Source organism: Phyllobates terribilis, unplaced genomic scaffold, assembly GCF_046119375.1.
Source record: "Phyllobates terribilis strain yellow unplaced genomic scaffold, ASM4611937v1 Scaffold_8__6_contigs__length_399053987, whole genome shotgun sequence".
Lineage (NCBI taxonomy): Eukaryota > Metazoa > Chordata > Amphibia > Anura > Dendrobatidae > Phyllobates > Phyllobates terribilis.
Genome location: NW_027362768.1, coordinates 176453278 through 176481199, shown reverse-complemented (window position 1 = coordinate 176481199; position 27922 = coordinate 176453278). Strand labels below are relative to the sequence as shown.

At 47.4% G+C, this 27922-nt stretch overlaps 1 protein-coding gene and 1 long non-coding RNA gene across 8 annotated transcripts in view; one reads left to right on the top strand and one right to left on the bottom strand.

Moving 5' to 3' along the window:
• Positions 1-49: 49 nt before the first annotated feature.
• RAVER2 (ribonucleoprotein, PTB binding 2) lies at positions 50-27748 on the bottom strand. Of its 4 annotated transcripts, none has more exons than XM_073643819.1 (14): positions 27448-27748; positions 20062-20128; positions 17965-18434; positions 13399-13590; positions 12944-13070; positions 12786-12859; positions 12088-12189; positions 11922-12012; positions 11254-11390; positions 8352-8448; positions 8052-8176; positions 7892-7969; positions 1305-1421; positions 50-519 (listed from the first exon to the last, which is right to left on the bottom strand). In XM_073643819.1, exons 1-14 carry the CDS (start codon positions 27673-27675, stop codon positions 400-402), a joined length of 2025 nt encoding a protein of 674 aa, XP_073499920.1. In that variant the 5' UTR covers positions 27676-27748; the 3' UTR covers positions 50-399. The 4 variants fall into 4 exon arrangements, with proteins under 4 accessions (XP_073499920.1, XP_073499921.1, XP_073499922.1 ...); XM_073643820.1 differs by having other exon boundaries at positions 1305-1418; XM_073643821.1 differs by having other exon boundaries at positions 11922-12009.
• The window catches only part of LOC141157047 (uncharacterized), a 168387-nt gene continuing 166640 nt past the window's right edge, over positions 26176-27922 (top strand). For all 4 annotated transcript variants that reach the window (XR_012247738.1, XR_012247739.1, XR_012247737.1 and 1 more), the window contains exon 1: positions 26176-26310. This is a non-coding gene — a long non-coding RNA (uncharacterized lncRNA). The remainder of the gene's footprint in view (positions 26311-27922) is intronic.

Below are 27922 nucleotides of genomic sequence, written 5' to 3'. Positions count from 1 at the left end.
TACCGGCTTTTATCAGACCGGTCAGCAGGGAGCGACACAGACCACATGGTTCAAAGGTAAAAGTTCCCTAGTTTCTTTATTGCTTAGTATTTACAAAAAGGAAAGGAAAAAAAAAAAAAAAAAAAAGTCTTCAGGCCATAACAAGAATATAAGAAATCATCTCCATTAAAGGTAAATACCAAGTCACAGCTAAGTGTAGAAAATATCTACAAATCTTCACCGAGATTTCACCTGCGTTTATAGAACAAATCAGCCTGAGTAATTTTTTTATATATATATATGAATCTTCGTTTAGACAAATCTAACCCTTTCAGTGCCAGACTAAATGGCTTGCAAAAGTCAGTATAACCCACTTTGTGCATCTTTGGGTGTGACGGTGGCGTCGTACGTGTGCAAATCTCAATAGACCTTCTTCCTCTTGAAGTAGGAATCGCCGTCGCCGGAGGCTTGGCCATAGTGCTCGGAGTATCCGGCGTCTGGGCTGGAGAGAATATACCCTCTCTTCTCTCCGCCTGTTACCTGCGGTTACAAGAACAGTACATGGAAAGGCAATAAAGCATATAGAAGTTATCAGGGATAATGTTTTTTTTTTACTTAATTTTAATAAATACATTTTTTAGCTCAAAATAAATGCAACTCCGCAGGCTTTATAGGCTCTTTCCTTCTCTCCACATTGCTGGCTTGCAGGATGAATTAACTGAGAATCTGTCAGTGAGCTGTTTTGTTTGTTAACTCTTATCTGCTACTTTAGGAGGACAGTTGAGCTGAACATTGATGTGGTCATAAAATCAGCTAAGAGGAGCTCAGAAGGATGTCAGTTTCATGCATGAACTGCGATGTACAGACCGGCCGCAGATCTCCTGACCCAAACTGAAGACTCATATACACCTATAAGGATGTGGAGTTTGCGGACTGGCCACGTATCTCCTGATCCTTACTTAAACATATGTGTTTCACGGTCAAGCACCGGCCTTCGAAAAATAAGTTAGTCAGTGAGCTGATTCTCTTTTCCTGCACATTACTGGCTGCAAAGCCTGTGAGACACATGTCACATTTTTAGGCCAAAATTTATGCATGCTGGCAAAGGAAAAAAAACAAAACACATTATGCCTGGTGCAGGGCTGGAGGAGGCGGAGCATGACACCGTAAGGCGAGGTGCTGTAAAGAACTCTGGTGTCATGCTCCACCCCCTGCACAGGATCCATGTTCCTTTATCAGGTGTTGTTATAGTCGGCCATTACTGGATCTGCTGCGTTCCCACCAAGGTAGATGTTTTATGATGGACACTGGACGAGCTCACGCACCTTTTCTGCGGATGCCGCAATCCCCGGCTGGTACAATGCTTGTGCGTTCGCATAGTAAGTGGGGGCCGCTTGGACGTAGGTGCTGTAGTCCCCGAAACCCAGCGTGGAAGACGACTGCTGACAAAGAAGAGAGTGATTAACCCCTTAATGACTGCCACATTTTTTCACCATTTTGCTTATCGGAGGTTAGAAGATGTTCGTATTGATGTGGATTTATAGGACACTGGCGCTGTCATTTAAGTGAATGTGATTTTGCTCCGTGAAGACTAAGCTGAAGACCACGGCCCCACTATCAGTATTTGGTCAGTATTTGTCTCAGGAGTAGGAGCCAAAACCAGGAGTGGGTGATAAATGCAGAATTGGTGACTTGTTTCTATTATACCTTTTCTCTGATTGTTCCTCACCTGGTTTTGGCTCCCACTCCTGAGAAAAAATACTGACCAAATACTGATAGTGGGGCCATGACCTAACGCAGCTTGTTGGGGGTTATACAAGATGTAAATGTGCCCCCTCATCTGCGGACCGGCACAAGGTTGTCAGCTGCCGCTCCTCATGTAGATGCAGATTCTGCCTCACGTCCGCCCACCATGTCTAAACATAACTATGCAGGAAGGAGGGGGTCTTTTATTCCGCCACCCGTGAGCTCGTTCTGAACACCCACGGGGGAAGCTGGATAATTTACAGCAGGTTTTAATCTCCAAATATTAACAGTGCGGCTTCTGTAAGTAATTACTATGTACATGTGTAATCTGCACACCCGCCCGGGAGCCGTCGGCTCCCCATCTGTTCTCCCTCCTCTACAGCCGGTGAACGGGAACAGACCGAACCTCGGAATAAAGCTGCCAGCCGGATGTATTCATGGGACGGCTCAGGTGCCCGCACTGATCGTGCCCTTATTAAAAATCTAAGAAATGCTCAGACAGGAAAAGAAAGCTCCGTGCAAAGAGCTCCATCATAAACCGTGCAAAAGACGTAGTTACTTACCGGTAACGGGATTTCTCAGAGCCCATGCCGGCACCACGGAGAGAGGGGATCCGCCCTTCAAGGACAGGAAACCTACAGATAAAACGGGGGTACCTCTCTCCCGCATCAGTTGTTTACAGAGCATGAGAGGACCACCAGGTTAGTAACACAAAATTTTACAATTTAAGACCTCGCTAGACACACCACGTGGCTACAATAATTAACTAATAAGCGTGCGCACCCACACGTGAAGAGAGGGAATGTACGGGTGCCGTCATGGGCTCGGAGAAATCCCGTTACCGGTAAGTAACTACGTCTTTCTCCTTCCCCCATGACGGCACCACGGAGAGAATTGCAGAGAAGTGACTCATTTGGGGGGGGGGGGGGGGACCACAGCTTCCAGAACCCTTCTCCCAAAAGTGAGGTCTGAAGAAGAGGTTAAGTCTAGCCGGTAGTAATTAAAGAAGGTAGAGGGGGAGACCAGGTTGCCACTCTACATATCTGCTCTATCGTAGCCCCGGCCTTCTCCGCCCAGGAGGCTGCCACCGCTCTTGTTGAGTGGGCCTTCAGTTTCTCCAGGGCAGCTTCCCCGCGTGAGGAGTACGATAGTATGATGGCCTCCCTTATCCATCTGGCCAGCGTGCCCTTAGAAGCTTTCTTCCCCTTACGAGGACCCTGAAAGCAAAGAGAACTATCCTGCCTACACTCTTGTGTCGCCTCTAGGTATCGGATTAGGCACCTTCTGACGTCTAGTGTATGCAAGACGGGAGGGTGATTTCCTGGGACCTGTGAAATCTTGACGCCACTTTTGGTAGATAGGCAGGGTCAGTTTTCAGAATAACCCTATCCTCCAAGATTTGTGTTAAGGGGGGCCTGCCGATAGGGCCTGAATATCACTAACCCTACGTGCGGATGTGAGAGCTACCAAGAGTGCTGTTTTGAGGGACGCTTCCGACAGGGGTTCAAAAGGGGCCTCCGTTAAAGCTGAAAGGACCAAGTTTAAATCCCAGGGTGTAGTATTTCGGGATGGGATGGGTCGGGATCTAGATGATGCTTTAATGAACCTAGATACCCATCTATCCCTAGCCAGATCAAAATTGTAGAGCCGCAACTTGAACTTTTAAGGTACTTGTGGCCAGACCCTGCTCTAGACCCCTCTAAAAATTCCAGGATAGCTGTCAACGGAACCTCCCCACCCAACCTGGAACCCAAGACTGAAAGGAATTTCTTCCAGATTTTCCAGTACAGTTTGGTGGTCGCAGGTTTCCTACTTTGAAGTAGTGTGGTGATAAGATTTGGGGAGAAACCTTTGTCCTTCAGAAGAGCCCTCTCAAATTCCAGGCTGTCAAGTGCAAGTTTGAAGCCCGAGGATGGAGAACCGGACCCTGAGAAAGAAGGTCCGGAAGAACCCATGGGTCGGAGATTGACAACCTCCTCAGCCATGAAAACCATGCTCTCTTTGGCCAAAAGGGCGCTATTAGGATTACCCTCGCTTTCTCTTCTCTGATTTTCCTCAGAACAGCTGGAATCAGAGCGGTCGGAGGAAAAGCGTAAGCTAGAGGGTAACTCCATGGGATCATGAAGGCATCCATGGCTACCGGGTTCCCTTTGGGATCTAGGGAGCAAAAAAAAAAGAGTGTTTTCTTGTTCCGATTGTTGGAAAACAGATCTATGGAGGGCCGGCCCCACATTTGTACAATCTGCCGAAAAACTGACTGATTTAACTCCCATTCGCCCTGCTTTAGCTGTGTCCGACAAAGTCTGCGGTGCGATTTTCTATCCCTTTTATGTGTAGGGCTGATAGGGATTGTAAGTTCTCCTCGGCTAAGTGAAAGATGACCTCTGTCACCTGCATTAGGGAATGGGACCGTGTACCCCCCTGGTGGTTCAGGTACGCCACTAATACTCGGTTGTTTGAGAAAACCCTCACGTGATGTCCTTGTAGTGTGTGCATGAATTCCCGGAGGGCCCACTCTACTGCTAGGAGCTCCTTCATGTTTGAGGACATTAGTTTCACGCGTTCTGTCCAGACCCCCTGAGCTACCAGGTTGTTGAGGTGAGCCCCCCAGCCCCCGAGACTTGCATCTGTGGTCAGGATTTGAGGTGTCGGGATCGTCCAAGGAATCCCCCGGGCCAGATTGTGTATCTTCCCCCACCACTCTAGGGAAAGTGTGGTTTCTGCAGATAGCGTTAACCGCCCTTCTAAATGCCCTTTTAGGGATTTTTCTGCCTCTAGGATTTCGCACTGTAGGATTCTGGTATGTATCTGAGCCCATTGGACAGCCGGGAAATATGCCGTCAGGGAGCCTAGAAGGGACATGGCTTTCCGTAGGGACATAGACGGGTGGGATTTTGCCCGCGATATTTTGTCTATGATCTTGTGAATTTTCCCTGTGGGGAGACGACACTCCTGTCTTTTTGAATCCAGCACGATGCCTAGGTATTCCTGTATCTGGCATGGTTCTGTTTTGGATTTTTCCAGATTCAAAAGCCATCCTAAGCGAGTCAAGGAATCCATGACATTTCCCAGATGGGATTTGCAGTCTAGGAAGGAGCTGCCTATTACCAGGAAGTCGTCTAGGTATGGGACGACCAGGGTGTTCTGCTCCCTTAGATGAGCCATTACCTCTGCAACCACTTTGGTGAAGACCCTTGGGGCTATGGCGATGCTGAATGGGAGGGCCGTATATTGGTAGTGTTTGACCACTCCACCCATAGGAACTGCTACTCTGAGGAACTTACGGTAGTCTTCCTGTATCGGGACGTGATAATAAGCGTCTTTTAAATCCAGGACGGCCATGAAATAACCAGGAAACAGCATTTTCACTGATAATTTTATGGTTTCCACCTTCAAAAGTTTGTTCAGCTTTTTTAGATTTACAATCGTCCTGTATGTCCCATCAGGTTTTTTCCTCAGGAATAGAGAATAGAAGCCCATGCCTTTCTCCTCCCCCAGGACTTCCTGAAGGACTGCCTTCCCTACCAGTCCCTGGATTTCCTGCTCCAAGGCCAGTTGCTCCTCATTTGAGGACCTTTCGGGGGTCACGACAAAGTTTTGTTGAGGGAATGTGAGGAACTGGAGTTTCAGGCCCAATTGTATTAGGCTCAGAATCCATGAGCTGTCGGATATTAAACTCCCAGGCCAGGAGAAAGCCTGATAGCCTTCCCCCCACCTGGGGCAAATCTTCATTGGGGGGTGCTTGTTAAATAGGAACCCTTTGGTCTTCCTTCTCCTGTCTTCCCACCTATCCTGCTCTTTAGGGGGTTTTCTACAGATAAACCTTTCACTCCGAAAAGGTTTCCTGTAAGCAGTGTTAGACGGGATAGGAAACCGCTTCTTATTGTCCCCTGCTTTTTCCAAGATGTCATCAAGGGCAGGTCCAAATAGAAACTCGCCCTCACAGGGGATGGAGCACAATCTTAATTTTGTCTGTAGATCCCCGGGGCCATTTGAGTCAGGGGGCTCGTCTGGCCACGTTAGCGAGCCCTGTCACCCTAGTACCTAATCCGACGGAGTCCGCCGAGGCGTCCGCTAGGAAGGCCGCTGCCCCTTTCATTACCGGGATAGTTTCAAGAATTGTGCCTCTAGCTGTTTTCTGCCTCAGTTGTTTCAAGCTGGTCTAGCCAGACCATTAATGACCTGGCCGTACATGTGGCAGCTACCGCAGGTTTTAACCCCCCCAGCGGCTTCCCAGGAACCCTTTAGGAAGGTGTCTGCTTTTTTTATCCATGGGGTCTTTGAAGACGCCCATGTCCTCAACTGGAAGGGAGTATTTCTTTGAGGCTTTGGCTATGGCGACGTCCAATTTTGGTGCCTTCTCCCAAAAAGAACATGCAGGGTCCTCGAACGGGTACTTTCGTTTAGGGGAAAGGAAGCCCTTCCTCTCCGGTCTTTTCCACTCTTTCTTAATCAAAGATGGAACTTGCTCATTTAGTGGAAAAGATCTCCTTTTTTTTGCTCTAGACCGCTGAACATTACGTCTTGGATCGATTTTTTGGGCCGGGGATCTGCTAACCCCATGGTAGACCTGACTGCCTTAATGAGGCCGTTTCCTCGATAGGGAAGCAGCTCCGTCCTCCTCTATCTGTAGAAGAGGAAGTTGAAGAGATGGATGTGTCCGAAGCTCCGCCATTTTTAGAACTGCTAGATCCGGACTCGGGGGATAAGTTTTTAGTTTTTTTTTTTAACCTTTTACCCCCCGGAAAGGATTTAATGGTATTTTCGACCTGTGACTTAATTAGGTCTCTAAGTTCAAAGGCAAATTTCGGGGTTCCCTCGCATATAGTTTGCTCAATGCAGGAGCAACAGAGTCTCTTATTCCAAGTAGTGGGTAAGGCTTCTGTGCATAGTGCACAGGTCCTATTCTTTGTTTTCCCTGTACTCTTTATTCCCTAATAAGAGACAAAAAGAGAGAGAGCGAGGGCCCCTAGTTACAAAGTGGACTTTCACGAAGATCACTTACCAACCAGACGGAAGAGCGGGTACCGGTTCAGGAGGTGGAGCCATCTTTGTAGACGGAGTCCTCCTGGAAGATGCTGAGGTGGAGTCTTTGCTGTGCTGCGACGATCTGCAGGAGTGCCCGCTTCCACTCTTACAGTCCTGGTGCCCCGTTTCTTCCGGCTTCTTCTTTCATTGGGTGGGCAGTGGTGGTGGTGACTGAGGATGCAGTTCTTGCTCCTCCAGCAGCTCCTGGTCTTGTATATAATATCTCTATCTTTTTTTTTTTTTTTTCACTGACCGCACGCCAGAGCTTCTGGCATCCTCCGCTGTCTTTTAAGGCACTCGGAGTCCCTCCCATAGTGCCTGTGGTGACCCGGCGCACCATCCTCCCCCACACCTGTGGGAGGACGCCCGCGCAGACTGGCTACCCAGTCATCTATTGTGGCACCGTGTCATCCGGAGGCGCACAGTGCGCTCGCGCGGCAGACCCGGAAGTTGAAAGAACGCCGCCGGGCCACGCCACGCTCCCACCTGCAGCAACCAGGGGGGTCCAGCACAGCACCTCGGCAGGCCCCAACAGGCCCTGTCCTCTTCGTCTAGACCCCCCCGCACACCCTAAAGGCCCACTGACTCCAGCGGTGGCGCATCAGGGCACCGCACCAGCCGAGGCAGGGAACCCCCGCTGCCTGGATCGGACTGGCATCCCACGACGTCCATCTTCTGGTACCCCACAGGTATGCCTCCTCCGGAACTGTAGGATCCAGTCAAGGACAGGAAACCAACTGATGCGGGAGAGAGGCACTGCCCTTTTATCTATAGGTTTCCTGTCCTTGAAGGAAGGATCCCCTCGCTCCGTGGTGCCATCATGGGGGGGGGGGGATAGAAAAAAAGATTATGGTTGGGCATCTGCACCGCTACAACTTTTATTGCCTTTACACATCTCAAAAAATTACATTAAAGCAGCTCTGCAAGTAACATATCCTGTGTCCGCAGCACCGATGCAGAACTGTTCGTCTCCATGGTTACAGGCTATAAACAAACCCTTTATTCACAGGTTTGTTAGTTCAATATGAGCTGTGGACATAAAACTCTAGTGAAGCCTTACTGCAACATCTCGCTGCTCCCTGCTATACATGTAGGGGTCGTGTGTGGAATATCCACTGTAACCCTGGCAGCGTCTTACCTGGCCGGTGTCACCTGGGGCGTCAGTCTGGGGTGCGCCGTAGGTGGAGTATTGGTCGTACCACTGCTGCAGACCCTCCTGGAACAGAGCACCAGAGAGAGGTCACCATCAGACAGCCACCTACCTCCAGCCGGAGCAGTGAGACGACTACGTGCTGCACCTGAGAGTAATCCCCGTATTGCTGGCTGTAGGCGACGTAACCGTCCAGTCCCGGCTGTGTGGCCGCCGTGTCCTGAGAGATCAGTCCGTCCATAGCGTGAGAGTGGATCGCCCTCATGACCATTCCTACGAAAGACAGAACAGAAGCCTCTAATATATGTAATGCTATTTCTTAGCCCCCCGGGGCCCTTCCTGCAGAAAACATGACGTTCTGATGGATACAAGTGCCTGCAATTTACAACACGGCTGATTATATTTTTCATCTAAACCCCATTTATAGATCTGAATACGTCAGCGATACCTGGTAGCACGCTGGCCAGGTCCAGGTATGGGTTGGTGCTAAGCCGGATGTCCCTGGGCGGCTCCCCCAGCAGTGACGTCTGGTGGGTCGTCTTATTCTACAACATAAAAAATGGTGACTTATAAAACTGTGATAATGGAGTACTGAACACTTCATATACATCTGTGTGAGAGATCAGGGTGGTCACATTACATTACCGTGCATGTTAATCTACAAAGCTCCAAATCTCTGCTGTCTGCAGCAGCCACTAGGGGGAGCGCAGGAGATTACTGCATACAGTGTAAGAGTAAGCGCCCCCTAGTGGTGCAAACGTGACACTTGTAACTAAAGGGCTTAAGAGTGTTTAGGGATACCTCTAAAAAAAAATGTGGATATAGAAAAGATATCTGTCACAATATATTTATTGTGACATCTATGATAGTCCTTATTTAATGTGTTTAGATCACAGATACACCCTTCTGCAGCTGGGCAGCTCCTTTAATGGTTTGGATCTTTCACACATCTTGAGGGTGTAAAAACTTACAAAGGTTTTTTTTTGTTGCTTCTATAAATAACACATAATCAATGCAAAATGAAAACTTCTGCAACTTTCTATTGTACCTTATGTTTCAACTCCTCAACAAATGCCAGATGACCGATTGCTGTCAGTGAAGGAGAGCCCACCAGACAGGGTAATCCTGCACATATCTGCGCCTGCTCTCAGGGAATGCCAGGACTCATCGAGCAGTATACGGCAGTTTTCTGGTCTAAAACTGTTTGAAAGTTTCCAAAAAATTTTGCGCAACTACTAAAATGTGCAAAAATTAGAGACTTCAGGATTTTATGCCAGCGCCCTCAACTTTTTAAAAGTGGATGAAGCTTTAAAAGGGGTGTGGGTGGTCAGTCATCAAAATGCACGCTGGTCCGGCCTCTGGTAGTATTTGGTGCGTGCTTCTCTGTGATAAACTCTCTGCACTTCTGCCTGATACATACAACCCCTGGCAAAAATGATGGAATCACTGGGCTCGGAGGATGTTCATTCAGTTGTTTAATGTTGTTGAAAAAAAGCAGATCACAGACATGGCACAAAACTAAAGTCATTTCAACTTTGCAACTTTAGGGCTTTAAGAAACACTAAAAGAAATCAAGATTAAAAATGTGGTACTCAGTAAGGGTAATTTTTTTCAGACCAAGCAGAGGGAAAAAATGATGGAATCACTCAATTCTGAGGAAAAAATTATGGAATCATGAAAAACAAACACACAAAAGAACACTCCAATACATCACTAGTATTTTGTTGCACCACCTCTGCCTTTAATAACAGCTTGCAGTCTCTGAGACATGGACTTAATGAGTGACAAACAGTACTCTTCATCAATCCGGCTCCAACTTTCTCTGATTGCTGTTGCCAGATCAGCTTTGCAGGTTGGAGCCTCGTCATGGACCATTTTCTTCAACTTCCACCAAAGATTTTCAATTGGATTCAGATCCGGACTATTTGCAGGCCATGACATTGACCTTATGTGTCTTCTTTCCAGGAATGTTTTTGCTCTAGGACAGGATGCATTATCATCTTGAAAAATGATGTCATCATCCCCAAACATCCTTTCAATTGATGGGATAAGAAAACTGTCCAAAATATCAATGTAAACTTGGCCATTTATTGAAGATGTAATGACAGCCATCTCCCCAGTGCCTTCACCTGACATGCAGCCCCATATCATCAATGACTGTGGAAATTTGCATGTTCTCTTCATGCAGTTATCTTTATAAATCTCATTGGAAAGGCACCAAACAAAAGTTCCAGCATCATCACCTTGCCCAATGCAGATTCGTGATTCATCACAACATATGACTTTCATCCAGTCATCCACAGTCCACGACTGCTTTTCCTTAGCCCATTGTAACCTTGTTTTTTTCTGTTTAGGTGTTAATGATGGCTTATGTTTAGCTTTTCTGTATGTAAATCCCATTTCCTTTAGGCAGTTTCTTACAGTTCGGTCACAGACATTGACTCCAGTTTCCTCCCATTCGTTCCTCATTTGTTTTGGAGACATATTGCTTTAAGTTTCCGGTCTTGACGTTTTGATGTCTTCCTTGGTCTACCAGTATGTTTGCCTTTAACAACCTTCCCATGTTGTTTGTATTTGGTCCAGATTTTAGACACAATGACTGTGAACAACCAATATCTTTTGCAACATTGCGTGATGATTTACCTTTTAAGAGTTTGATAATCCTCTCCTTTGTTTCAATTGACATCTCTCCTGTTGGAGCCATGATTCATGTCAGTCCACTTGGTGCAACAGCTCTCCAAGGTGTGATCACTCCTTTTTAGATGCAGACTAATGAGCAGATCTAATTTAATGCAGGTGTTAAGTTTTGGAAATTAAAAAATTTACAGGGTGATTCCATAATTTTTTCCTCAGAATTGAGTGATTCCATAATTTTTTCCCTCTGCTTGGTCTGAAAAAAAATGACCCTTACTGAGTACCACATTTTTAATCTTGATTTCTTTTAATGTTTCTTAAAGCCCTAAAGTTGACATTTGAAATGACTTTAGTTTTGTGCCATGTCTGTGATCTGCTTTTTTTCAACAACATTAAACAACTGAATGAACATCCTCCGAGCCCGGTGATTCCATAATTTTTGCCAGGGGTTGTAAACCAGCAGAGAGAAGAAGCAGCCGCTGCCAAGATCTGTAACATGCAGCTTGGACACTTGGTGGCAGTGTTGTACAAAAGCCATCCTGCTGTATTGCCCTACACTTTACCCAGCATACCTTGGCAGGCCGTCCACAGGAGCCACGTGATGCCCACACTCCAAGTAGGGCAAGAACCATCATCCCCCTCGTCACTTCTTTTCCTCTATGGAAACACTTACATTGCCAAACAGCTAAGAATAGAAGCGAGGAGACGATTCTCACCGTGTGCAGTGTGTCAGCGGCGCCGGTCTGGACAAGCGCTGGATTCAGTCCGCCCAGCAGAGACCCCTCGGACGCCCCCGATGCAGACGGCTTGTCCTGTGGTAGCCGGGGCAGACCGTGGTAATAGGGCAACAGATCTGTAGGAGGGAGGCAGAGAAGAAATATAGATCATAAATCCACCACCAGCATCAAATCTGCACAACACGGACCCCCTTAACAGCCACACCGGCCCTACACCAGATGATATATGGGGCCGTTAGTCGCGGTACCCCAAACAATGCAGACCCTCATGCTTCGATGCAGGTTCCGCTCATGTTGGGGGTTTATTTACATTGCCAGCAGAAACCGTGGACCCCAAAGTTGTTACCGGAGATCACGGCTACACGAGGAAGCATTGACACTACACATCAGCAGCGGAGCAAAGGTGACAGATCAGCGGCACAGGGCGCTCTGATAAGCGGTGATCTTATCTCTGTATATAGGCAACACATTAACCATTCGCTGGGAGAACCCTGAGTCAGCGCCATTTGTCAGCAGCATGTGGGTTACTGCACAACACATTCAGATAAACTCAGAACACAAATTGCAAAGGCTACACTGCCCCTCCCCTGCCGATCTACGACCCAGAGCTGCCCGCCACCACCCCGCTCACACCCAGAGTCCCTCACTTTTCGGCAGCTCTCTGTGCAGAGCCTCCACCGATCCGGTCTGCGCCGTCTGTAAGATGGAGACCGGGGCTTCTCCCAGGAGGCCGGGCTTCTATCACCAAGGAAAACATGTATAAGACAAGTGGAGATGTGGAGGGAGAGCGCCCCCCGCTGGCTGCGTACTTACACCGTTATTAGACTGTGAGCTCTTCAGCTGCAGGAGCTGCTGCTGGGCCATCTGCAGATGGGGGAAATTCTGCAGCAGGAGGTTCCCGGCAAGTCCCGGCTTCTGTGCGACAAACAGACCAATGGTGATACAGAAGTGGACCCTCAGCAAGACCACCAACAAACACTCAGCAGTAAAGCATTAAAAAATATTTACCCATTTACTGACAGCAATCAGTGATGGTACAGACACTAAACTATTAAAGGGATTCTCCGTAATCAAATAATGGACTTACTGGATGTATTGTACTTTAGGGGAAAATGCCCTTTAGGAGTTAAATGGTATCTCCGGCAGCACTCACACTGGGAGAGGAGATACGCTGATGATCTTGTGTCGATAAGTGGCTTGTAGGACACGAGCAGGATTCCTGCCAGATGTCATCAGCATCTCTCACCTCCCGATGCAGAAGTGCGAGGGGCCGGACATGCACTAGTAAAAGGGGTAGTCCAACACCGAACCATCCACAGGATCGGTGACCTATGTGAATTTGGTGGGAGTCTGACACCCTGCACTCCTGCCCTGTGTATGGCCCCAGGTTGGGTGTCAGAACCCTAACTATCTGACTTTTGGGATGGATCCAGGACAACCCCTACGGGCCCACATGTATATGGAGCGCTGAATAATTCCTATGATAGTACAGCTGCCGTTTGCCTCCTCACCTGATGATGCTGGTTGAGCTGTAGCAGCGCCTGGCTGACTGTCGGATTAACGAAGGGAGGTCGTCTAGAGGAACCTGTGAGATACAGAGAGCTCAGAATAGGGAAGGACGCAGGAGAGAGACCGTGCCGTGAGGACCGCGCCGTGAGGAACCGCTCACCGTGGTTCCCTGACCGTCCGCGCTGCTGCGGCTGCAGGAGCATCTGTAGCATGGCCGGGTTATTGAGGCTCTGCATGATCTGTGCTGGGTTCGGCTCCGGCAGCAATCCTTTCCTGTTATTCTGCAGCTGGACACAGACAGGAGTTGAGTTGTAAATTGTGAGTAATTTTAAGCAGAAGTGATGCTATTTTCAGGTCATACTAAATTATATATATTCCCCCCCACGTGTCAGAGCATAAGGACAGGGGCGACTTCAGAAAACTCCTAGATCATCAGTTTTGTCTTTGTGCTGAAAACCAAAAGGATCTATTTGGCTGCCATCACTCTGGCTGATTAAGCAGGACCCCCGGATCGCATGGTTCACAGGTAAACAGGGCGGGTAGACCCCCGACCCGCACACCTACAGGCTTCATACGGTCTTAGGAGGCAGACACTGAGCGGCGTCCTTCTCTTACCATCCCCTGTGCTGCCACCAGAGCGGCGAGAACACTTCTGCCCGGAGACCCCGGGGCGCAGAACGACACCTGGATCCTGCTTCCGTTCACAGTGCTCCAGTCCAGCGACTCCTTCACCTCCTCCGCTTGCTGGGCAGTTTCGTATTCGACCACCGCGAATCCTCCAGAATATCCACCTTCCTCTTCCGCCAGCTGCAACGACAAAAGAAATGATGATAAAGACGATATTAAAGTTTATATTTACAGGAAACTGTCAGCAGGAATAACTGGGCGGCGGTCTCCACCCTGAGGCTCCTTAAACTACAATACACATGATTCATCTGTAACAGAAAAGCCAACACATTTACGACCCCATAGAAAACCATGGCTGCGTCACACGTCACCGCGCAGCGACCCTCTCCGCATCTAAGAGAGCTCTGCTGCCTGTGAGCGAGTACACAGCACCTACACCACACACTCCAGAGCTGAAATACGCGGGAAAATAAACATTACAAATTTGCACGTTTGTTATACAATGATGAAGCCTTCGGGTATGTGCACACGGTGCGGATTTGCTGTGGTTTTGACGCTGCATTTTTATGCAGCATCAAAATCGCAGCGAGCAGATGTTACAGCATAATGGATGGGATTTCTAGAAATCCCATACCCACTATGCGTTTTTGTGCACACAGCATGTCAATTTTTCTTGCGGAAATGCATGCGGATTTTCCCCATAGACTTGCATTACATAAGGAAAATCCGCATGTGTAAAAACCGATGCGTGTTTCAATAGCGTTTCCGCAGCGGAAACGCACAAAAAAATGCTACATGATCAATAAAGTTTGTTTAAAAAAACTCTGTTCTCTGAAACTCTGCAAATTTCAACATGAAGACATGAAAAACGCATAAAAAAAACGCATGCGGCAAAACAGCATGTAAAAACCGCAATTAACCTAATTTGCATATTAGGTGCAGAAATTCTGCAGCGTCAAAATCGCAGCAAATCCGCACCGTGTGCACATTCCCTTAGGCATCTTGGAGGGACAAAGTCTGAGTAATATCAGCACCGATGTACATACAACAGCCAGAAATATACATCATTACCACATTACATACACACCTCCGAGATATTACACCATGTACATACATCACATTACTGATCCTGAGTTACATCGTGTATTATACCCCAGAGCTGCACTCACTATTCTGCTGGTGCAGTCACTGTGTACATACATTACATTACTGATCCTGAGTTACATCCTGTATTATACTCCAGAGCTGCACTCACTATTCTGCTGGTGCAGTCACTGTGTACATACATTACATTACTGATCCTGTACTGATCCTGAGTTACATCCTGTATTATACTCCAGAGCTGCACTCACTATTCTGCTGGTTCAGTCACTGTGTACATACATTACATTACTGATCCTGAGTTACATCTTGTATTATAATCCAGAGCTGCACTCTCTATTCTGCTGGTGCAGTCACTGTGCACATACATTACATTACTGATCCTGTACTGATCCTGAGTTACCTCCTGTATTATACTCCAGAGCTGCACTCACTATTCTGCTGGTGGAGTCACTGTGTACATACATTACATTACTGATCCTGAGTTACCTCCTGTATTATACTCCAGAGCTGCACTCACTATTCTGCTGGTGCAGTCACTGTGTACATACATTACATTACTGATCCTGTACTGATCCTGAGTTACATCCTGTATTATACTCCAGAGCTGCACTCACTATTCTGCTGGTGCAGTCACTGTGTACATACATTACATTACTGATCCTGTACTGATCCTGAGTTACATCCTGTATTATATACTCCAGAGCTGCACTCACTATTATGCTGGTGCAGTCACTGTGTACATACATTACATTACTGATCCTGTACTGATCCGGAGTTACATCCTGTATTATATACTCCAGAGCTGCACTCACTATTATGCTGGTGCAGTCACTGTGTACATACATTACATTACTGATCCTGTACTGATCCGGAGTTACATCCTGCATTATACTTCAGAGCTGCACTCACTATTCTGCTGGTGCAGTCACTGTACATACATTACATTACTTTTTTGTACTGACCCTGGAGTTACCTCCTGTATAAGGCCATGTTCACACTAAGCGTTTTTTTTCAGTGTCTTTATGCAAATTTTCAGCTGCGTTTTACAGTACCAGCAAAGTCTGAGATTTTCGAAAATCTCATGTACACACATTGGTTTTTGTGTCATCAGTATTTTGTGCTTTGCATGTTTTTTTGCACAATAGAGCAGGTCACTTTCAGCGTTTTTCACCCACAGAAAAAATATGCAGCATTCCTGCATCGTGGGAACTTAGCCTAAGGCTATGTGCACACGATTAGGATTTGAAGCAGAAATTTCCTGAGCGTTTCCACATCTCCTTGGCAGGAAAAATGCTGGGCGTTTTTGACACTCTTTTTGAAGCATTTTTGTACATCAATGAATGCTTTTTGGAGCTAAATAAAGTTATTTGGTGGGACACTGCTTTAACCCTTGAATTACTGTCAGAACTGGGGTGAGTATATTGGTTAATTTAAATGATTAAAGAATGGGTCTGTTGTATTTCAAATAAAGTGTTTGCTCCGCGTCTGTGTGTTTATTTAACTCTTTAATTAGTTTTGGTCATGAAAAGGTCTGATTGACACCTTGTCATCACCAAACAAAAGAGCTGGGTGTCAGCTAGTACCATTCACCCAATCTTCATTTAGCATTTCTATTCATGTAATTTATGCGGCAGCTGTGAGCTGGTATTTTTAGCCTGGGAAGGTGCCATTAGCAAACATGATCCCTGGCCATTAAATAACATCTCACAGCTGGTTTGTTAGCTGCTACATCCCCCCGATCAGCACTCAGCAGCGCTTTGGACGCAGCACATTTTTGTTGCGTCCAAAACGCGGAGTTATGATGCCTCACTTTTGTTGTCGGTACATGTGAATCCACCGCATATAATGACACTTCAGTCAAAATCTACAGCGGAGACTAGCGTGTTCGCTACAGAAATTGACATGCTGCGGGTGAGTTTGGGTAAATGGCCACGATCAGGAGCTCCCCGCAGTATACCGTCGGCTGCAGGGAGGAGAGGATCGCCGCCAGGGGCCACCGGACAGGTGAGTATAGAGGTTTAATTTTTACTTTTTTTTTTTTTCCAGGGGGCACAAGGGCTGGGCAGAGCAGACTACTGCTCCTCCCATCCACACCGCTCTCGCTGTTATCAGCGAGAGCAGCGGTCGGATGAGAGGAGATGTAGTCCTCCTCTCCCGACCCGGGTACCACCCACAGCGTGATTATGAAACCATTCCCTTTCATTGAAACGCAGCATATCCGCAGGTATAGATATGACAATGGTCATGCTGCGTTTTTTCCGCATCATGTGCAGCGCACATCCGGATTCGCATTGCTATACCTGGCAGACCTATTAACAAGCCTTTTCGCACCGTTTCCGTGGCAAGAAAACCGCCACGGCAACGGATCAAAAACGCATCGTGTGAACTTAACCTAATATGGTGTCACTTGTGTCTTGCATAGGTGACCTGTGTTCTTGCTTAAGTGGTGGAAGCAAAGCTGAACTATGGGATCCTGAAAAACGCAACAAAACCTGCACTTTTGACACAGCTTCTTTCCTGACAAGAGATCAGGTTTTGTTGCAAAAAAAAAAAAAAAAAGCCTAGTGTGAACATACCCTTATACTCCAGAGCTGCACTCACTATTCTGCTGGTGTAGTCACTGTATAGATACATTACTAATCCTGAAGGTTTATTATTCTCTCGTATACTGTGGTGCTAGGAGGAGTCTTGGGTATTAACCATATCATCTCCACAGTCCATGCACAGAGGTCATATACAGGGTAACAAATAAAACTATGTATTTACTTTGCGTTTCTATTTTTCACCATTTTCAAGATCTCTGCTTGCTGTCCCTGAATGGTCACATTCAGAGACGGATAATGAGCGCACCCCAAGCATCTCACATCTGACCGTTTTTTATACACAGTGGAGTCTAGAATTTCAATGTATCTGCAGTTCTTCTTTTGCTACAATGTATCAGTGCAGGTAATATTTTCTAAGCTGGATATCAATTTTCGCAACCTCCCCGCTGTAAGATTTATTGGGTCTGTTCACGTTTCCAGCCGTGTGACCTAATTAAAAGAGGCTATCTATGGACAATATCTATATACAAAATGTGTGATTGTCAGGGGTCCGACTGCTGGGACCCCAACTAACCCTGCAAGTGTAAACGGTGGTAGGGAGAATGCAAAACCATAAGCAACTCTCCGTTCAAGTTTTTTGGGAAAGACTGTCACAAAAGTTCATCACCCTTCATACAGACCCACTGACCCCTGGTACATATCGGGGGAAGGGACCCCCGTTTTTAGGAACAATATTTCCTAATGGATATGTGATAAACATTGGAGGTGGGATAACCCCCTTTAACACACATTCAAAGGAAACAGAGATCTTGAAAACAGTAGTAAAGTTACAGGCCAGCTGCAGATGTGCTGCTGTTATGATTGAGGAGGCTTCTGGTAGACGGTCAGCGAGCGCAGTGTCGGGTACCTGGCAGAAGAGTGGAGTGTGCAGGGAGGAGAACGTTTCGTTCAGCAGCTCCCTATTGCTGTAATCTTTAGGAAGTTTGTCGACACACAGGCACTTCGAATGGATAAAATCCGCCGTCAGCTGATTGACGTCGACCCACTGGGCAAAGAGGGTAAACTCCCCCAGCTGTTTGCCAAGCAATTCCAGCCGGGCCTTGGAAGCGGAGTCCTTCTTCATGTACTCTACAAAGCCGTAGCCCTTAAAGTGTCCGCTGAGTTCGCTGTACACCAGGAGGCAGCGCTCCACGTTCCCGTACGTCTTCACCAAGTCCTCGAACTCTTGCAGGGAGAGGGAGGGCGGCAGGTTGGTGATGCACAGCAGGGCGTCCGTCGGCTGCAGCTGGAGCCAAATTTCCTTCTCCCGGAAGACGTATTCATGGAACCTGGAGATGGCGTCCTGGGCTTGATCTCCGTTTGTCAGAGTGATGAAGGCTGGAAAATAAGAAAGGGGAAAAATGAGAGAAGAAAAGTCTCATAGGACCCACAGTATCTGGCTACAGGTCCAGCTTCAAGGGGAGAAGTCTGACCTTGAATCACCGCCGACTTCCATAGAGATATCAGACCCTTTGGCACATCGCTGAGATTTTTATGCCTTGTGTTAAGCTGAACATAAATGCAGTAAAAGTAAAATGCTGGATCATCTACTTGTTCTCCACACATCTGTATACATGAACACTCATCTCAGCCTCGACCCGAGTTGGCTGAGGAAACGAGATTTGGGCATGTTGAATTCCAACATGCCCATCCTTCATGTCTTACCCCCACCCTTACTTGCAGAGAAAATCAGGCAATGCAGAAATCGCCCCCCTCACCCAGTCCCGCGAGATTGCTGACCCGAAATCTATAGGTTTGGTTGACGTTCATCTATTGTGTATAGTTTGCCATTCTTGGACGTAGTGTTAAAGGGGCTTCATCATTGAAATTTGAGGGGGTCCGAGATGAGACTTGACCAGTGTATCTACGACAAATCAGAAGATAATTTTCACTGCTCCTAATGATTTTTTTTTGCTCCTGCCGCGGCCACACAGGGAGGGGAGAGGCTCCTGCCGCGGCCACACAGGGAGGGGAGAGGCTCCTGCCGCGGCCACACAGGGAGGGGAGAGGCTCCTGCCGCGGCCACACAGGGAGGGGAGAGGCTCCTGCCGAGTTGCTGAGACTTCTTTATAGATCTGATAGCAGGTATAAAAAGGATGAAAGGGAAAGAGGAGATGGATAGGGAGGAAGGGCTGGGATAATGCTGTATTATGACCTGGAGTATACGGCAGAGTTACTGACAGCTCTGCTGTGTTACAGTCCTGCCCCGGGAGAGGTGCGTACATCTGTCTCCATAGATGTAATGCATCTTGGGATGTGACTGCTAATACACGGCGCGCTCACTGACACGCGGTCAGGCTTAGAGGTCGCCCCTTATTACTCCGCACACAATATGGCAGCCGGGGGCCTAATGAATATTTCATTTGCCCAAACTCAGCAGAGAGCAGCAAGTTCCCATTATCTTGGAGGTCGATAATAGCTGGGTCTGGTATAAGGGGTCTCTGGTTACAATCTACGCCCCCTAAAACCTGATACAACGATCCCTGGTACTCTCCTAATGTGCTGATGCTGCTTTTCCTGAGCAATTACCAGGAAGAGACGGAGCGTGAGAATCTCACAAACCGCAGACCCAGGAGGACGGGGGGAGTTATATCGAATGATTACAGCGATAAGCTTCCTCTGTCATTAAAGAGCCCCCCAGGGAGCAGCGCTGCCTAATGACGGGCGGCACGGTCAGCTTTATCTCACAGTATCACACAATGCAGCACTGTTCATCCTGAGCCTCCTGGTGCAACCTGGTCAGCACAAGCACAGAGAAAGGGGGGAGAGTGGCGACTTTACAATGCAAACCAATTTGGATAGCATGAACAACTTTGTATACACATGTACTAGGAGGCTCAGGATGAACACAATCCTCTGGCGTAGGACAACACTGCATGGAGTTATAGGAAAACTAAAGGGATGTATCGACTTCTGCATGTACGGGCCTTCCTGGAATAGCAGATAACAGATAGCTGCAGCTCACCTGTCCTCTTGTTTTTATCCACGTAGCAGTACTTGATCTCGTAGTCCTTTAATAAATCGTAGATGTCCTAAGAAAGGAAGAAGAACAGAACAAAGAAAGATTAAAACAAGACGCCATCTGTGAAGAAGAGCAGACGCCCGAACATATGGAGCGCGGGGCGAGTTTACTTTAGACGCTGCGGCAAAGAGTATAAATCTGTATATCACCATCACACACACAGATATATATAGATAGATAGATAGATATGCACACACACACACACACACATACATACATATATATCACGTGAAGGAGAACAAGAAATGATCTCCTGCCGAGCAATATAATAGCAGACAACTAAAAATATGAAGGAAACGCAGGACGCCGCAGACTGGGTAACGTCTGCTAAAGTCCTTCATATCCACCCTGTAAAAACCTCTCTGATAAAACGTATGTGGGAGGAGGGGACATAGTTGCTGCTGGACACTTCTGGCAGCAGCCTCTTTCCTTTGAAAAAAAAAAAGACAAAAAAAGATAGGGCATGTTGAAAAACAACATGCCCAACCCTTCATTCCCCCAGCATCTGCCATCAGGTGAAATTGATAAATGTTAGATGGTCCCCCACCCCTCGGGAAGTTATCACCTATCCTATGAATATGGGATGACTTTCAAACTTGAGAATCGCCCTTTATTGATGCCGATTGATCGTATACAGCTCGTTTCATTGCCTATGTAGGTTAATACTGCCCAATAACGACTCCCTGAAGACACAGCGATCATCGCCATCCGCTCAGGAGAAAAAAAGCAGCAAGTGTTAAATTTCCCTGCAGCACCACCCCTGGAGAAACGCAGCACTGCACTATGTAATGTACAGACGTGCTGGCCTGGGTCCTCCAAAGCAGAACTCCATGGAGCTACTCTATGAATGGAGGGCCCCACTATTCAATTCAGACCACCCTTATGTGGGAAAGTTCTGCAACTTTCTAATTAACTTTGTGAATCAATTCACCGTCATTTTCAACATCTTTCCACTCAGAGCGAGAAAGGATATTCCAGCTGTCAAAGCACCATGATACTTGCTGGGACTTGTAGTTCGGGAGAATCTGCATGACTACATATCACATAAATGGTTAAGCCTTAGCCCAGGCGGCTTATATAAGTCTTCCCAAAAGATGGATTTCTCAAATTACTGTGCTCGACAGTCTCTTATTTCACCTGAATGATCAGTCAGCCATGCAGCAGAGCAGAAGAAAATCCAACCCAGCGAAGCCGAGCGTCTGACACATTACAGCAGTGACATAAAGCAGCGAGACTCGCACTGAGGCCTCCCTGGAAACACAGGGGCCACAGTGTGGAGGGGCAGGAAATCGCCTCACAGAAAACATTCAGCAGTTATTTTTTTGCATTTGTTCTCCTGCATGCAAACCCGGCTCGCCCGTCAGTGACGATGATGCAAATGCGATGACACAGGATCCTCCGAGCGCAGCATCAGGGCGATGGCGATGTTTGTCAGAGGGAGATACGGTCAAAAACTGATATCACCAACCCCAAAACCAACGACTGCGGCAACAGATAAACGGTTCTAGAAGACGAGATACATCTACGAGAGGGACAGAGGCGAAACCATCAGAAAATACCAAAATATATGGGCTCCAGTCACAGCGACCCAGCAATATACCATATACAAAGTGCTGCTAAACAAGGCTGAGACTGCACTATACCTACAAAAATACTGCCCCCTACGTACAAGAATATAACTACTATAATACTGCCCCCTATGTACAAGAGTATAACTACTATAATACTGCTCCTATGTACAAGAATATATCTACTATAATACTGCTCCTATGTACAAGAATATAACTACTGTAATACTGCTCCTATGTACAAGAATATAACTACTATAATACTGCCCCCTACGTACAAGAATATAACTACTATAATACTGCCCCCTACGTACAAGAATATAACTACTATAATACTGCCCCCTACGTACAAGAATATAACTACTATAATACTGCCCCCTACGTACAAGAATATAACTACTATAATACTGCCCCCTACGTACAAGAATATAACTACCATAATACTGCCCCCTACGTACAAGAATATAACTACCATAATACTGCCCCCTACGTACAAGAATATAACTACCATAATACTGCCCCCTACGTACAAGAATATAACTACCATAATACTGCCCCCTACGTACAAGAATATAACTACCATAATACTGCCCCCTACGTACAAGAATATAACTACCATAATACTGCCCCCTACGTACAAGAATATAACTACCATAATACTGCCCCCTACGTACAAGAATATAACTACCATAATACTGCCCCCTATGTACAAGAATATAACTACCATAATACTGCCCCCTATGTACAAGAATATAACTACTATAATACTGCCCCCTATGTACAAGAATATAACTACTATAATACTGCCCCCTATGTACAAGAATATAACTACCATAATACTGCCCCCTATGTACAAGAATATAACTACCATAATACTGCCCCCTATGTACAAGAATATAACTACTATAATACTGCTCCTACGTACAAGAATATAACTACTATAATAAGGCTCCTATGTACAAGAATATAACTACTATAATAAGGCTCCTATGTACAAGAATATAACTACTATAATACTGCCCCCTATGTACAAGAATATAACTACTATAATACTGCCCCCTATGTACAAGAATATAACTACTATAATACTGCCCCCTATGTACAAGAATATAACTACAATAATACTGCCCCCTATGTACAAGAATATAACTACAATAATACTGCCCCCTATGTACAAGAATATAACTACAATAATACTGCCCCCTATGTACAAGAATATAACTACTATAATACTGCCCCCTATGTACAAGAATATAACTACTATAATACTGCCCCCTATGTACAAGAATATAACTACTATAATGCTGCCCCCTATGTACAAGAATATAACTACTATAATACTGCCCCCTATGTACAAGAATATAACTACTATAATACTGCCCCCCCATGTACAAGAATATAACTACTATAGTACTGCTCCCATCTACAAGAATATAACTACCATAATACTGCCCCCTACGTACAAGAATATAACTACTATAATACTGCCCCTATGTATAATAATAATAATAATAATAATAATAATAATAATGTTTATTTTTATAGCGCCAACATATTCCGCAGCACTTTACAATTTTAGGGGGGACTTATACAGACAATACAAAATAAGCATATCTCATATCGAAAGGAGTGAGGGTCCTGCTCGCAAGCTTACAGTCTATGAGGAAATGGGGGAGACACAAAAGGTAGAATGTACATATATTGTATAATTCAGCCTTAATATACTAAATAGGATAAATAATACATGGACTGGTCGTCTGCCAATATGTGTGCAGTCCTGACCGAGGCTATTAAGTGCATGGATGGTATGAACCTGAAATTGAAGATTTTAATATGGGGGAAAACTGGGATGGACAGGTAGTGTGTGGAGGCGATACACCAGTCTAAAGAAATGGGTTTTTAGGGTCCGCTTGAAACTGTGGGTATTGGGAATTAATCGAATTGTCCTGGGTAGTGCATTCCAAAGAATTGGCGCAGCACACGAGAAATCTTGGAGACGGGAGTGGGAAGTTCAGATTATGAAGGATTTTAGTTTTAAGTCACTGGCAGAATGGAGGACACGTGTAGGGTGGTAGACTGAGACAAGGGAGGAGATGTAGCGGGGTACTGAAGCATGGAGCGCTTTGTGGGTAAGCGCGATAAGTTTAAATTGAATTCTATATTGGATGGGCAACCAATGCAATGACTGGCACAGGGAAGAAGCATTGGTGTAGCGGTTGGCGAGGAATATGATCCTGGCTGCTGCATTAAGGACGGATTGGAGAGGATATAACTACTATAATACTGCCCCCCTATGAACAAGAATATAACTACTATAATACTGCCCCCCTATGAACAAGAATATAACTACTATAATACTGCTCCTATGTACAGGAATATAACTACTATAATACTGCCCCCTATGTACAAGAATATAACTACTATAATACTGCCCCTATGTACAAGGATATCAATGCTATATATTTAGTTCTCCTGCTCGTTCACTAGACTATACCCTCTGTCTGCTCCGCCATTGCTATGACTGGTGATAGGGTTATATTCTGGACTGGGAGTTTTTTTGCTTTCACTGTGTAATAAATGATCCGTGTTTCTCTTTGCAGTAAATATGAATAAAGATGAGTTCAGCGATGGGAAGGGAATTACAGCGGATTCCTGTGCAGATTTTCTCCCCCAGCTCAGCTCAAAAGAGTCAGGGGAAAAAAAAAAAAAAAAAAAACCTGTACGCATGACATTTCTGAAATCTCAGACTTTGCTGGTACTGTAAACTATGCAGAAAAACAGGTGTGAACATAGCCTTATACTGCTCCCATGGCAGTATGATTTGTACACCACACTGTGAGGAAGGCTCATATCCGACACCTGCGGCATCCAGAGGTGACGAGACAGGAGGATGTTTGTTTACAACATTTTTGCTGTTTTCACCAAGTTCGGTAGATATATATATATATGTAATTTGCTTGTGACCCTAACAGACCACTGTATTCCTAGCAGGACTTCAACATGTATTTTCAAGAAGTACTTCGAAGCACACAGAGTCAAATCAGCCAACAGCAGCATGCTGACAGTTTCCATTTAGCAATATATATTTTTTCTACCCTATAACACATGATGTTAAAGGGGTTGTCACTACTTTACATGACTTTATATGGAAAGGGCTAATGAAGTCACATGGTGGGGAGGAGTTATCTGGATTGGGCTAATGAAGTCACATGGTGGGGAGGAGTTATCTGCATTGGGCTAATGAAGTCACAGGGTGGGGAGGAGTTATCTGCATTGGGCTAATGAAGTCACAGGGTGGGGAGGAGTTATCTGCATTGGGCTGGTGATGTCAGAGTGATGAGAAAATATCTTGAGAAAGCCAGATGTGGCTGACTATGTCACAAAGTGAAGAGGCTTTGTTATCTAGAGAGGACTGGTTATATCACAGGGTAAAGAGGCGGAGTTATTTGTAGAGGGCTGGTGATGTCACATAATGAGGGGGTGGAGTTATCTGTAGGCAGTTGTAATTCACACAGGGTAAGGAGGCGGGATAAGTAAAAAGGGTTGATGATGTCAACAAGTGAAGTAGGGTCCTCTCAGTGAGCTGATGATGTCACGGGGTGATTGGAAGAGTTATCTGACCTTGCCTTGAAATACTAGAGTGGGAGAACAAGCTACTGGGAGAAGGGGGATGTGACAGAATAAGGGGATGGGGAGGTCCAGGACTGAGGTAATAGGGATATATGGGGGCTCATGTCAGTGGGATGGAGTTATACTGAGGGGGCTGGTGATATCTGGGCTCCATCCCCCTGACTGTACAGCAGGTGGTCAGTGGTGGTGGGGAAAGGTTGTTTAACAGGGGACTGCCTCCTCCAAAACTTAAAAGCCATTTGTCACCATATCAAAAGTGGTCAGTGTTAGCCGTTATTTTTCCTCCGCTGCATTCCTGAGTATTCGTTTTCTTGTATTTTGGTAATCCGTTGTACGATTAAAGAGATATGAGCCTTTTTATTTAGTGCAGGTTTTTACCCCTTTTACCCAGGGGGTGTGGCTCACAGGGTAATAATGCAGAGAAGTCTAAAGACATGCCCCCAGAAAACCTGTATGCCACACCTCCTTGTAAAGACAAAAATCAGCAGTAAATAAAGTGGCCCCAGATCTCCGGAGCTGTACAGCGGATTTACAAAATACGGAATAATCAGGGGAGAAACAAGGGCAAAAACTGGCACAGCGACCTCTGTGGACAACACCAAATCGATTACTATAATGGCAGTCGTGGACTCGTGAACCTTCATTAGTGCAGCTAAATAAATGTAAGCACATGTTTTTCCGTGTTCATTTCCCTTTAAGAAAACAAAAGTAAAATATGGGATCTGTCATCTGGTGATGTTCCCACAAGCTGCAAAGCAAACATCACCATCATCACTGGGGGCTGTGGAGGCTCAGGATAGAGTGAAAGTCCAAGCAAACAAAACTAAGCAAACAGAGCAGCCGAGAGCTCAGCCCCCAACACCGGGGCCGCCACAGTACAGCAACCACGGGGCCACATCGGGATAGTCAAATAATGGTAACCTGCAGAACAGTCGCTGGTTTCACTCTGTTCAGAGTTATGACAGACCAAAAATAATGGACAAACTCTGCAAGTGTAAGTCAATGGCCTCCCCATCTCTATCCCGGCCTCCTTTACATTTCACCCAGCCTGGGCAGAGCCTCATATATTCGTCAGCCTCCCTCTCCCCACTTTCCCCGGCCTCATATCTTCGTCAGCCTCCCTCTCCTCTCTGTTCCCGGCCTCCTCCCACCTCAGCCTCCTCTTTCCCCGGCCTCCCCCCACCTCGGCCTCCCCTCTTTCCCCGGCCTCCCCTCACCTCGGCCTCCCCTCTTTCCCCGGCCTCCTCTCTTTCCCCGGCCTCCCCTCACCTCGGCCTCCCCTCACCTCGGCCTCCTCTCTTTCCCCGGCATCCCCTCACCTCGGCCTCCCCTCTTTCCCCGGCATCCCCTCACCTCGGCCTCCCCTCTTTCCCCGGCCTCCCCTCACCTCGGCCTCCCCTCTTTCCCCGGCCTCCCCTCACCTCGGCCTCCCCTCTTTCCCCGGCCTCCCCCCACCTCGGCCTCCTCTCTTTCCCCGGCCTCCCCCCACCTCGGCCTCCTCTCTTTCCCCGGCCTCCCCTCACCTCGGCCTCCTCTCTTTCCCCGGCCTCCCCTCACCTCGGCCTCCTCTCTTTCCCCGGCCTCCCCTCACCTCGGCCTCCTCTCTTTCCCCGGCCTCCCTCCACCTCGGCCTCCTCTCTTTCCCCGGCCTCCCCCCACCTCGGCCTCCTCTCTTTCCCCGGCCTCCCCCCACCTCGGCCTCCTCTCTTTCCCCGGCCTCCCCCCACCTCGGCCTCCTCTCTTTCCCCGGCCTCCCCCCACCTCGGCCTCCTCTCTTTCCCCGGCCTCCCCTCACCTCGGCCTCCTCTCTTTCCCCGGCCTCCCCCCACCTCGGCCTCCTCTCTTTCCCCGGCCTCCCCCCACCTCGGCCTCCCCCCACCTCAGCCTCCTCTCTTTCCCCGGCCTCCCCCCACCTCGGCCTCCCCCCACCTCAGCCTCCTCTCTTTCCCCGGCCTCCCCCCACCTCGGCCTCCTCTCTTTCCCCGGCCTCCCCCCACCTCGGCCTCCTCTCTTTCCCCGGCCTCCTCTCTTTCCCCGGCCTCCCCCCACCTCAGCCTCCTCTCTTTCCCCGGCCTCCCCCCACCTCAGCCTCCTCTCTTTCCCCGGCCTTCCCCCCCCTCAGCGTCCTCACCTGGCTGCTGCAGTCTGGCGGGAGGTTTCTGACCAGGACCTTCCTCCGGTTCCTCAGTTCCCTTGTGGTAGAGTCCAGCCTCCTCCGTATCTCTGCGGCCTCCAGCTGCGGCAGTGCTCCTGCTCTACGCCCCTCACACCCGAGAGCCGAGGCTGCCGTCACCCCCTCCGGCCCGGTGTCCCCCCACTCCGGAGAGTCCTGGGGCCGTCCGGGGCCCAGCGCCGCCATTTTGCTGCGGCTGCTCGGACTGACTGCCTGACTGTGAGGGCGGGGAGGGGCCTAAGTCTCCGCCCACTGCACACCGGCCCCGCCCACCTGTCACCGGCGCGCTGTGCGGAGATGTCCCAGCTGCTCAGAATCACAAGGAAACCTCCGAGCGCGACGTTCTGCCGGAGCGATAACCTGCAGTGCGATATCGCATGCGGCTGCTCCATAAACAACGCAGCAAAATGCAACCAAAATCAGCGCCCCCTCA